Below are 12771 nucleotides of genomic sequence, written 5' to 3' on the forward strand. Positions count from 1 at the left end.
TGTATTTTCTTATTCGTGCAAACACTTCTTCAAGGTCTTCCAAATGCTTATGTACTTCACCTGATTTAACAATCATGTCATCAACGTAAACTTCCATGTTCTTTCCAATTTGTTCTTTAAACACCTTATCCATCAACCTCTGATATGTTGCTCCTGCATTCTTCAAACCAAAAGGCATGACTTTATAACAATAATTTGCAGTATCTGTGGTGAAAGGTGTTTTTGGGATATTTGGTTCATACATCTGTATTTGATTATACCCTGAATAGGCATCAAGAAAACTCATCATCTTTTGACCAGACGCCCCATCAACCAATCGGTCTATGTTCGAAAATGGATACGTATCTTTTGGGCATGCTTTATTTAGATCTGTATAATTGGTACACATTCTCCATTTTCCATTCGGCTTCTTAACAAGCACCACATTGGATAACCATGTTGTATACTGAGCCTCCCGAATGAAACCAGCTTGCATTAATTTTTCAGTTTCCTCAATTGCTGCCTTTCGTCTTTTTTCCCCCAACTTTCTTCGCTTTTGAGATATCGGCCTTGCTTCTCGGCAAACAGACAGCTTGTGACAAATTACCTCTGGATCGATTCCAGGAATATCAGCCGGTTTCCAAGCAAATAAGTCTTTGTTGTTACGCAAAACTGCAATCAGTTTGTTTAACAATTCTTCAGGCATACTTCCACCTATATAAGTACATTGTCTCTCGTCTTGCCCTAACACCACAGCTGTTGTTTCCTCTTTCGGTTATAACCTCTCATCAGTCAATCCTGGGTCCAAATCCACCATTGCCACCATTTTTTCAGTATCTTTACTCGTTTTCAAATTCATCTTCAAACCTGCCGCATAACATTCTCGAACATCTCTTTGATTAACATAAATTGTTGCTATCTCCCCCTTCTCTGTTGAGAATTTCATGGCCAGGTGTAGAGTTGAAATTATTGCCCCCAGCTTGTTCAAAGAAGACCGTCCCAACAACACATTATATGACGAATAAGCATCTACCATCAAATACCTGATTTTAATCTTTTTAGTTTTACTACCTCTTCCAAATGTTGTCTCTAAATCAATATATCCCTTGGTGCTAACTCTTTCACCCGAGAAGCCAATGATTTGTTCTCGGAAGGGTACAATATCTTCTTCTCTCAAGTGTAACCTTTTAAAAGTATCCCAAAACAATATGTCAACCGAACTTCCCTGGTCAACAAGGGTTTTCATGACGACATATTCGACTATTTCTACTGTTATCATCATGGGGTCATCATGATTAGGATCAATTTCCTGAAAGTCTTCATCTGTGAAAAGCATTGGTGGTAAAGTTCTTCTTTTAAAAATATGATTGATGGTTCTGACACTTCTCCAATACTGTTTTCTTGCCAACGAGGATTCTTTTCCAGAAAACCCGCCTGAAATTGTGTTTATAAACCCTCTCAACGGTCTTCCTAGACTTCGCTCCCTACTTCGCCTTACTGATTGTGTATTTTGGTAAACTTTATCACCTCTTCCTTCCGACCTTCCAATCCTTCTTTCATCTTTCTTTTCCACTCTTCTATTATCTTTTCTTTCAAATCTTTCCACTTTTTTCCCCTATCTCTCCACTCCTCAACTCTCTCTCCGGACTTTGTCTCATTCTTGTATTTCCTCCTCGAACAAAATGTCTTAACTGCCCTACTTGAATCAATTATTCTATTCTATCCTTCAACCCAATACATTCTTCTGTATGATGGCCATGATTTTTATGATACTTACAGTGCTTAGTGTGATCTGCTTTTTCCGGTGTTCTTGCTTTTCTTGGTGGTGGTATTATTTCTGCTGCCATAGCTTCTTGCAAAACTCTTGCTCTGTTAGTATTCAAAGGTGTGTATTGTTGAAATTTTCGACTTCGAAAATCTTCTCTTGCTCTTCTAACTATAGGTCCACCTTCTCTTTCCATCCCCCTTTTTTCACCTCCATCAACCCTCGCCTGGTTACGAAACTCTCACAGCTCTTCCATCTGCATAAACTTTGACGCTCATTGTCTTAATTCATCCAAATTAGTCGTGGGTTTTTTGCAAAGGCTGTCGGCAAATGGTCTTGGTTTTAATGCTGTTATCATATGATGCATGGTAACCTCTAGCCTGAGATTTCGAAGGCAACCTTTCCAAACCACTCCATGAACATTCTTAATGACTCCCCCTTTTCCTGTCTTATGTTTACCAATGCAATCGATGTTAAATGATGAGGCCGACTAGTCGCAAACTGAGCACCAAACTTTTCTACCAATGTATCGAAACAATCAATGCTCAAAGGTGGGAGACGTGTGAACCAACTCAACGTTGCTCCTTTCAACGTCGTAGGAAACACCCTGCACATAACAGCATCATTCCACGTATACAAATTGATCTGAGTGGTATATATTGCAATATGTTCATTAGGATCTGTGCTTCCATCATATTTGTCAATGGTTAAATTTTTCCAATTTTCAGGCAACAAAGTATAAACTATAACATCATAGAACAAATGCTTTCTAGAAGATGCTCTTGCAAAAAACCCCCAGAGGTTTCAAGCAATCTTCTTTTTGTTTGGGAACTTTCATTATGATGAACTCTTTCATTCACCTGTACTCTTGGCTGAACGGTTTCAAAGGATGAATTCAAAACTATTTCTTCTTGTAACTTTCTCCTCATATGTGCGTTTTCGGCTCTTAACATACTTAACTCTTCTTCATTACTTTTTTTAACATTTCAAATTCTTTTTGTAATTGCATTAACATTGCCATTGGCATGCTAAGATTATCTGCTTGCTCTCCACACTGTTCTTCTCTCTGACTCATCTTGTCTTCAACTTTTTTCAACTACTTCTCGGCCCCACGGTGGCGCCAAAATGTTCTTACAACAAGGACCGAGAACACTCGAATAAGTTGACAAGACTAACTTCTTTCATGGATCTTCCAATCTTGGGCTTCTCTAGGCTGCTCCTCAAGTTGGGTTCTCTCGGCTTCTCCTCAGATTGGGCTCTCTCAGCTTCTCCTCAAATTGGGCTCTCTCGGCTTCTCCTCCGATTGGGCTCTCTCGGCTTCTCCTCCGATTGGGCTCTCTCGGCTTCTCCTCCGATTGGGCTCTCTCGGCTTCTCCTCCGATTGGGCTCTCTCGGCTTCTCCTCGGATTGGATGCTCTTGGCTTCTCCTCCACACAGATAGGTGTACCTGCAAGGCGCTCCGATGCCAAAGTCATAAATGGTTTTATATTCATCAGACAAAAATCACTCTTACTTACCTCTTGTGTTGACCTCCTATTTATACAGTTTTCTTAATGGGCTTACACTTTACCTTTGGACTTTCTTTCTACATCGTTTTATTATTTACGCACCCCCTAACACAAGCTTTTATCTAATTGGGCCCTGTTATAATAATAATATATATTTTAGTTTTATTCTTTTATACATTTATTGGCATAACCTTTCGGTTATCTCTATATGTGGTTTTCGGCCTAACCTCTAGATTTTAGCCTAAAAGTACAATTATATTCCAAATTTTGTATTTTATTTTATCATTGGACTTTTACAATTTATTAATTTATCACTTTCCAATTAGTGAATTTTATATTAAACTTTTAATTTTGTCAATTTGTATCATTTAAATTCTAAAATTACACAAATTTTACTTATTCATCAAGTAAACATCATGTTGGAAAGAAAAGGTTAAACATACAACATAAATTTGTATACAAAATTTATTTAAATAATAATTTATGCATTGTATTCAGGCTATTTGGTTTATTGTCCATAAAATACTTTCTTTTATTTTTTTAATTATTAAATAAATATATAAATCATTTTTAAATGATAACATAGAAGAAAAGTATATTAAATATTTTGAGACATCTTCATGTTACTTTGTTAGTCTCTTTTCACCATCTTTAAACTTAAACTCACCCACTCATTATAAAAGTTAATTTGGTAATATCACCATTATCTTGCCTTAATAAATAAGATCAACATTCATTTAACATCATATAGTAATTTAAAATACTCATCTCTTTATCATTATACACATGAGTTTATCTCTTTGTCATTACACATTAATTTAATGTGATCCGAACATTATGTCTCTCATGACGTAATGATCGACAAATACTCAGTGTCTAAATTTTCCATGTTATTTTTGTTGTATTTCATTCAAAACATAACATCTATCATATTTTTCTTTATGATGAATCTAACACATTTCCATAACAAACAATTTCATATAATTTCATATATGTTTAAAAAAGGATTCTTTGTCTCACATTATTTGATTATTCCACTATCATCAATATCATATTACAAACACAAGTCATGCAATCACTCAATATGTATAACCTTCTTGAAAATCTATAAAGAATTCTACTATTAAATCATGTAAATCTATTACATGAAACACTAAACCTAGGTGTACACAAAATCATACTAAAAATCTAAAGTAAATAAAAAATACCACCATACACTATGAATGATAAAAAAAAAAAAAAAAATTTATGCAAGTATAACATGTAATGCCTCTTAAGTTTTCTTTTTGTGAAAACATTTTTTGTTAATAGAGAGTTCTTGAACATTAATAGAAAAATTGTGTAAGGTTTGTTATTTTTGAAACTGGCAAAAAATATTTGTTATATACATTGATATAAAATTGATCTAATTTAATAAATTATATGCAATGATAATCAATGTTTTTTTTTGTTTTTAATTGAATATGAAAATTTAATAAGAACATTTTAATTAATATTTTTATAGTTATGTTATTAAATATAATCAATTATCTCACTTGTCATAATTAATTACATACAAAACTAAATCATAAACCGTAAAACTGCAACAATGTATATTATATAACATAATCATTTTTTTAAAGATAATTAATTATACCTTAAAATAATTTATTATATTTCAAGATGATCAATTATATCTAACATAATTAATTATTATTTTTAAAATACCCTTTAAATTATTTTAAAAGAAATTCAAGTTTTTATAATAACATAAAATATATATGAGATGCATAAACTAAAATAAACTTATAGCTAATGTATGAGTCGCAATCATAAAACAAAAATAACACATCGTTATATTTCTTCTTTGACATCAATTATTACATTAAATTTTTTACATCAAATATATCTTTGACATCAATTATTACATTAAATTTTTCTTCTAAATTTGAAACCTTAAATTGTTATATTATTTAAAATTTAAATATATTTGTATTCTTATAAAAATTAGTGTATTTTTATTTTGTTCCTATAATTTTTCTATTGTATTTTTTTGCTAAATTTTTTAATATAAGAATTTAATCCTTATAAAATAATCAAATTTTGGTTTTGTCCATTAAAATATATTTTTATTTTAACCGTTTTAAAATCATGAAATTATTACTTTTAGTATCTAAAATTCACTTCTAGGTAAATAAATAATATTTATTTTAGGATTAGTTTGTTAAAATATCAAATGTTGACACAGTACATCAAACACTATTGAAGATTATTTGGAATAAACAGTTATTTTGCTTATCGTCTAAGTTAACGAGTGTCATTATTGTAAGAACAAACCAAAATTTCAACTCTTTGAAGGATGAAAATCAAATAAAATAATTTATGTGAAATATATTTTTTTTTTACTAATTTTACATGGACTAAATTTATATCTAAGCTATTTTTTAAGAATATATATATATATATAAATGTATTATTTTTTAGTATAAAACTATCTTTAATAAAATATTATCAATTGTTCATATATGTTATCATTATTTTAAAAAATAGTTTGTAAACCTCGTATTAAAATACAATGAAATAAATTTATATTAAAATCATAGTACTTGATATGTTTTATTTTTAATTATAATCTGATTAAAAAATAACTACTATTATTAGCTAGTAAATGTATGCAAAAATCTGTCTTAAAATAAATATTTTTAAAAAAAAATCAATAAACTATAAATATATAAAAGTTACGTTTTTTAGCATATTTTTTCACATTCAAATGAAAACACATTCATTCATTATTCGTATTATATCTAGTGTATAGTGTAAGATTTTATACTTGTCAATCAACCTACATTACATTTCATGGACAAATTCTCCCTCCACCTCGTACTTTTCCATCTCTATATTAATGGTGAAAAATCAGTTTTAATCTTTTTTAAAAATTTAAATAACATTAAATAAAACATAACCTCACATTTTAAAATAATTTTACATACGATATCATTCCTCTTTCCAGACGCAACATTTTCATTCTTCTTTAACCACAGTCCACAAGATAAATTCACCCTTAAGAGTTTTGGTCTCTTATAGTTAAAAGTTTTTTCCCAAACAACATTGCACGAATTTTGTCAAGAAAATAATTATTGTTGCGCTACCAATGATTCCATAAAGTGGACTGTTATTGTGAAGCAAATTGTGAACCCTCGTAACCAAAAGTTTATTCTAAAGTGTGAAGATAAATTTATTTTTGAGTTTTTACTTCATTTTTGCACCTCGCTAGTTTTTTTATGGGTTTTATGCCTTTTGAATATTAAGCGAATGAAAACACATTCACCACCAGTCAAAACACCACAAAACTTACTTCAACCATCAACGTTCACCACTAGCCACCAAGAGCAACCACTACTAATTGAAAATGAAGAATAAGACACAATATTCAAAAGGGTATTGTTAGAATTAGAAAAAGTATAGAGGTGCAAGGGAAGGTATGAATTCTCCCTCCACCTCCATACCTTCTTCTAGCACCTTCATATTAATTATAAACAGTTGGTTTTAACCTTTTTAAAATGCTTAAGTAATCATAAATGAAGCATAATTTCACATTTTTGTAACAACATAATTCGCACCCCCACACCCTCGTACTTCAATTCCATCCACATACCTTCCTTCTAGCCACAATACTTCCCTTTTTTCTCCCGTTTGAAAGAACAATTTTATCATTTTAGTATATGTATGAGAGGGTTGATGAGAAGAATCGTCGGCGTTCCTCGGTGCAAATATATATATATATATATATATTTTTAATTTTGTACTTCATATTTGCACCTCACTAGTTTTTTTTTTCTGGATTGTGACTTCAAAAAATATGAAAAAAATAAGCGAACAAGAACACAATCATCACCAATAAATACAAAACATACCTCAATCACTAATATTCACTATGAGTCATCACAAACAACCACCACCACTTGAAAAAAAAAAGACATAAGACTTTCCACCATACTCACAAAGGTATTGTTAGAATTAAAAGATCTATAAGAATTTGCCATTAAATAAAATAAAGAAATGGTAGATAAGTTTGTGTATATAACACAAGAAGAAAAAAATATTGTTTTTTATAAGATATGTATATTTGATGGAAAATAATATAATTTGAGTTAAATATAAACAGTATGATAGAAATACTATATTTTCAATATTTTAACACAATTGAATACTAAAAATTCAAACTCAAAATCATCAATTAAATTAAAATAATTTAATGTAAACGTTGTAATACTAATTTATTCTAATGCATAAACTTTGATAAAACGATTTAAATGTTTATGCTTACCTTAAAAATTGAAATGGATATTGAGGAACACAACTTTTTGCGCAGCTTAAGCTGTTAAAATAGGAAAATCATATTGAATTTGAAGAAAATTCATTCACTATTTGTATTTAATCACATATGACGCAATCTTATATTATTTTATTTGTATTGATGGTTTATGTTTCACATAAAAGATTTTATATGATCCACCACCATAAACCATATATGTCTCTTGTCCAGCTTATTAGCCTTAGAAATAAAAAGGGTAAAAGTTTAAAATGGTAATAAAACTTAAAATTTATTAATGTAATTTAACCTTATAAAAATGAAACAAAACATATGAACACTTGTATATAACAAGAATAACAATAATAATATGTTTGTTTTTAAAATCTGGAAGTAGGTCTAACTAGAGGGCGTTGGATACCTATTTAAATAGCAATTTGGGCGATGCACTCGAATGAAAAAACTCTCCCCCTTAAGAACATGAACATGCCAAGTCTTATTTTCTTTCTGAATTTTTTTCACATGGGCTCCACTAATCCCTGAAATGGAACCAAAAAGAAACGATATACTATCAAAACTTCGATATCATATAGATTGAACTAACTAAACTATGAGGACACTCCAACCACCCTTGTCAACTTCAATTAACGAAATACTAGTGAAGTGGACGCGAAGAAAAGAAAGGTTATGTGATTCTACAAAGTTTCTTTTCAAGTTACCCAATTATTACACCACCAATACCCATTACTAATGACCCTTAAGACTAGTCCCCTCATCTCTTGTATTAAATGGAGTTTTGCCTTCACACATTCACTCATACATAGTTATTACCAACTTTCTCATTCTATCACGGTTTAGTTTCTACACCAACTGAGGACAACTTGGCAACTAGTTAGCACAACAACAACGTACATTCACTGGTAAAATGGTGATCATGGAACGCACAGAGATTGACACTCGTGCCCCATTCAAGTCTGTTAAAGAAGCAGTTATGTTGTTTGGAGAAAAAGTATTAGTTGGGGAGATTTATGCCAACAAGCTCAAAGAGGTTCTCCCATTTCTCTTTCTATTCTTTGGTTTTCATGTACTTTCAGTTAATAAGAAATCATAATAGACACATTAGTTAATAAATTTATCATACATATTAAGAACATGCATATAACAATTAACTCCAAATTGCAAAATATGCATGTAGTTTGTTAATTAATTTTTGCCGTGATTATGCATGTGTCTGGAATGATTAAGATGCAAGTTGAAGGGAGTGCACAAACCAGAGGTGGGGCAATGGCAGCTGAGCTGGAAGAAACAAAGCAAAGTCTTGAGGGAGCTAGAGAAGAAGCTAGCATGCTGGTTCAGCGCATCAAGTCCCTGAAGAAGGAACTGGAACAAACAAAGAAAGAACTTGAAGAAACAAAAGCAAGGGAGAAAAGGTTGCTGCAGCGACGGGTTGATCCAGAGATTGAAGACCTTAAGTTCATTGCAAATGCAACCAACGTGGAAATCAAAACACAAAGTAATGAGGAGACAGTTGAGTTCCAAAAGAGAAGATATGTGAAATTCGCTAGTCCTCATGCTCTTGCTCATGTGATTCCTAACAAGGGTGAATTGCTTGAGAGACCCCCTTCTGTCAAGAAGACCAAGAGGAAGCCACTGATGCCTTTGATAGGATGGCTTTTCTCTAAAAAGAAAGAAAGCCATGAAATTGACTCTCCCAAGCCTGATAACTCCTTCTCACCTTCTTAGTTGCCTAACTTGCCTCTATTCTTCTTCAGTTTTCCATAAATATGTGTTGGAGTGCCCTCAGTTTTCAAATTAATAATTACCCCTCGTCTTTTTTTCTTTGTTTCAGAGGCGAAAGTTGGCCCCTCTCAATTTTGTAAATTCGTACCTCTAATTTGCTTACTGAGTTGGCCTGCTTTGGAATTTGCTTGGTAGAACAAGAGCTTCTGGAACAGTAAATTCGGACATCAGGCAATAAAGTGTTTTTGGGTATATTGTATACTCGGTAACATATATCACCGTACAACTACAACTTTGTTTTTTTTATTTGGTCAACAAACTAAACACAGCACTGAAATCTTTACTTTTTTTATCCGTATATTTCATTTTGACTAGTAGAGTCATAAGCCCTTTTATCCTTCACGATTGCTCAGCATAAGCCAGCCAAGTCAACAACCGACACAATATGTTTGTAAGTCCAAAAACAGTTTATCATTGAAGCATTTTTAACTATTTTATTTAATTTTAACTAACAATTAATTAATTTTTAAGTAAAAAGTATTGATGGAGCATCATTGTTAGAATTAAGGTAGCTAATGATAAAAGCTTTACAAGTAATAAATAAAATTTTCACAGACGAGTCTGAAAAAAGGCTTAGGATGTCTTCTGCTTGATACCAGGAAACACGGGGCATTTCTTCCGCCACAATTGTAATAGTTATATTTAAGTTAGGTTTTCAAACGATTAAACAGGAGATTAAATATAAATTTAACATTAAATATTATAATCCTAAAAGTATGACCAATACAGACTTAACGGATAAATGTTATTGTACATCTCCATTCTTCTAAAACTCTAATATTTTCAGCAGATAAAAAATATTCAACACAATCTACAACGAAGACTATATACATAGTTATTCATCCCTGATCTTCCAAGTTTGACCCCAAAGGGGAAGCCCAAAAAAATTATAAAATAAAAATCATGTACATTCATAATTCATAACCAGAGGGTGGTTTTGACAGCTGAGGTAGTCCTTCCACCAAACTTAATTGTCTTCGCAGCTTAACAATATGAGCTTGCACCTAGGACATGGCAACAAAGTCAGCACAAAAATCTCCACTAACTGTTAAAAGACTAAACAATTCAATAACAGCAACTCAGTAAAACATTTAAAAAAATGCTTTCAAACGGTAAGACAGAGAGGCCCACATGTGCAACTAGAGAGTTAAGTTAGTGCTCACTACATATGCATCCAAAACAGTGTCAAACAAATAAAACATTTGGTGAAAACCACGGACTAAACCATTAGGTTTCACTATCCAATTAAAAACCTCCTAGACTTTGTGAAAAGATTATCTTGATTAGTTGCATATGAGGACTGGATCAGTGAATTTAATATATTTACTTTCGGATGGTAATCCTCATAGCACATAAAATAATATTACTTTAAGAAGAATAAACAGCATAACATAGCATAGCATCCACAAAAAAACTAATGCAGAATAAAAGCCACAGATAAATACCTAGCATAAAACTACCGAGTTCAATAGGCATGATAGAATAATTGAATAATAAACCATAACCTGCTGGCGTGCTGCTGCAAGTTTTAAGAGCTCATCCGCCTCAGAGAAGTTCAAGAACCATTGGCTTAGAGAATGATCTTTGGTGTCACCTCTCTCCTTGTCATTCATAGTATCAATTGGTACTGCATAAACCAAAATAAGGGAAAGCGCTTAAGGGAATAAGTCTTACGGGGAAAATTCTAAATGATAGTAGGAATAGGAATAACATTCAAAGGAAAGTACCGGGGCTTGGTAAATTCAAACCAGCAGGAAGCCTAGGCACATTAACAGCAGGATGATTCTGTAGACGTGCAAGAAAACCATCAGAGGGTTCAGGAAAAACAATCTCATTATAAGATTCAACTACCACAGGTTTTTTCGTAGACTGGGGGCCAGATTCATCTTCTGGATATAATTTCAAATGGTGATACCTACAATATCGAAATTCATAGCATAAATTACTCAAAATAATGCAATCGTCCAAGTACCAAATCCAAGTAAAGAGTAAGCCACCGATTTCATGTGTGAAATTTTACTCTTTCTCCTATGAAGTCTCTAAGTAAAACAAACTACTCAAGTAGCCCTAAAAGTATTAGAAATCTCATGCTAAATAGCACCTCTCATATTAAAATAACCTTCAAATTAATTCTTAAAATGTACTCAAATAGTTCGAGAACGAAATTGATGGTTTATTGAATCAGAAAAATATGAAGACCTCAAAAGAAGCAACTGAAACTCACAAATCCAACTGTTTTTCACAGGCATCACTGTGGAAATAGAGAGTGATGGCTATTTCAAATTCACCCCAACCGCTTTCTGATAACTCAAACGGTGGCGACTCCACAACTCTAGTGGGGTTATTAAAACTAGGATGTAATTGAAACACAACTCGCTTAATCACCACCCCAAGATCTTCATTCGAGGCTCCGCGTACATACACTGTCCACTTGTGTGACTGAGACCTGGTAGCAACGAAGGATTAGAGACTACAGCCAAATCCAGGGACCCAAAAAAGAAAAAAAGGACACAAACAAAGACCCAACTTACTCACTGGCCTTCCTACCAAGATAGAATGCAATGGTCCCATACACTACCGGGACACAAATTTCAACATCTTTGAGCCTCTTGTTCGCATTCTGAACCAAAAAAAGAAAAAAAAAATCTTGAAGGAAAAACTCGGTACCCAAAAACCAAAAACGTGGGAAATACAAACCGAGAAGGAAAGAATCATACATAATTAGGGTTGAAGAAATTGATGATAGAAGCTGAAAAAGGGGTTACCTTCTTGTCGGAATCCTCAGATGGTATTGCGATCTTGAGGCGAGAGGGTTTAATGGCGGAGGCACCATCATCGGACAAATGCTCACCTTGTCTCTTGAGGGGTAACGGTTGAGAGTAAGACATTTGCCAATTTCAGTGTGTTGTTTTTGTTTTCCAAAATTAAGAAAGATACAAGTCAGGAGAATGAGGTTTAGGGTTTTATAGAAATTGTTGGCACTGCTACTACCCGATTCATTCCACTGGATTCTCCCTTCCTTGCTTTGATTCCTCGGCAGTTGTTCGGTTTTTTGCCTTACACTTTAAAAAAATATCTGGAATGCTGGCTCTCTGCGCGACAAAATCCAGATACTTTCATTTAATAAAACAAATCTATTTTCTTAAGTAAGGAAACAAGAAAGCTTCTCAAAAATAAAAAAGAAGACATAACTCCTTTTGGGAAAAATAAAAAATACAAGTGGAGAAGTTACTTATTCCATATTTATGATTTTGATATTATTGAAGTCTATTATCATTTTATAAGTTAATTTTACAATTTTGAGTTATATATAAATATAACTATTTATTATCATCATAATTAGATTTATTAAAGTTGATCTACCTCTCACAAATATTTAATGACACACTTTTTAGTATGAAAAAGGTGTCAAATTGAAGTATAAATTT

The 12771-nt window shown here is 32.3% G+C and overlaps 3 protein-coding genes across 3 annotated transcripts; 1 reads left to right on the plus strand and 2 right to left on the minus strand.

The window, feature by feature from the left end:
* Positions 1–754: 754 nt before the first annotated feature.
* LOC137809221 (uncharacterized) lies at positions 755–1315 on the minus strand. Its single transcript, XM_068610356.1, has one exon. The coding sequence runs from the start codon at positions 1313–1315 to the stop codon at positions 755–757; it is 561 nt and encodes a 186-aa protein (XP_068466457.1).
* A 7009-nt stretch (positions 1316–8324) lies between these two features.
* LOC137810969 (WEB family protein At3g51220-like) lies at positions 8325–9556 on the plus strand. The gene is made up of 2 exons (XM_068612488.1): positions 8325–8591; positions 8789–9556. The coding sequence occupies exons 1-2, from the start codon at positions 8469–8471 to the stop codon at positions 9284–9286; spliced, it is 621 nt and encodes a 206-aa protein (XP_068468589.1). The 5' UTR covers positions 8325–8468; the 3' UTR covers positions 9287–9556.
* A 462-nt stretch (positions 9557–10018) lies between these two features.
* Positions 10019–12498, minus strand: LOC137810970 (transcription initiation factor TFIID subunit 14b-like). The gene is made up of 6 exons (XM_068612490.1): positions 12109–12498; positions 11875–11963; positions 11568–11789; positions 11071–11258; positions 10849–10970; positions 10019–10347 (listed from the first exon to the last, which is right to left on the minus strand). The coding sequence occupies exons 1-6, from the start codon at positions 12229–12231 to the stop codon at positions 10255–10257; spliced, it is 837 nt and encodes a 278-aa protein (XP_068468591.1). The 5' UTR covers positions 12232–12498; the 3' UTR covers positions 10019–10254.
* Between the last annotated feature and the right edge of the window lie 273 nt (positions 12499–12771).

Source organism: Phaseolus vulgaris, chromosome 2, assembly GCF_000499845.2.
Source record: "Phaseolus vulgaris cultivar G19833 chromosome 2, P. vulgaris v2.0, whole genome shotgun sequence".
In the NCBI taxonomy this organism is placed as follows: domain Eukaryota; kingdom Viridiplantae; phylum Streptophyta; class Magnoliopsida; order Fabales; family Fabaceae; genus Phaseolus; species Phaseolus vulgaris.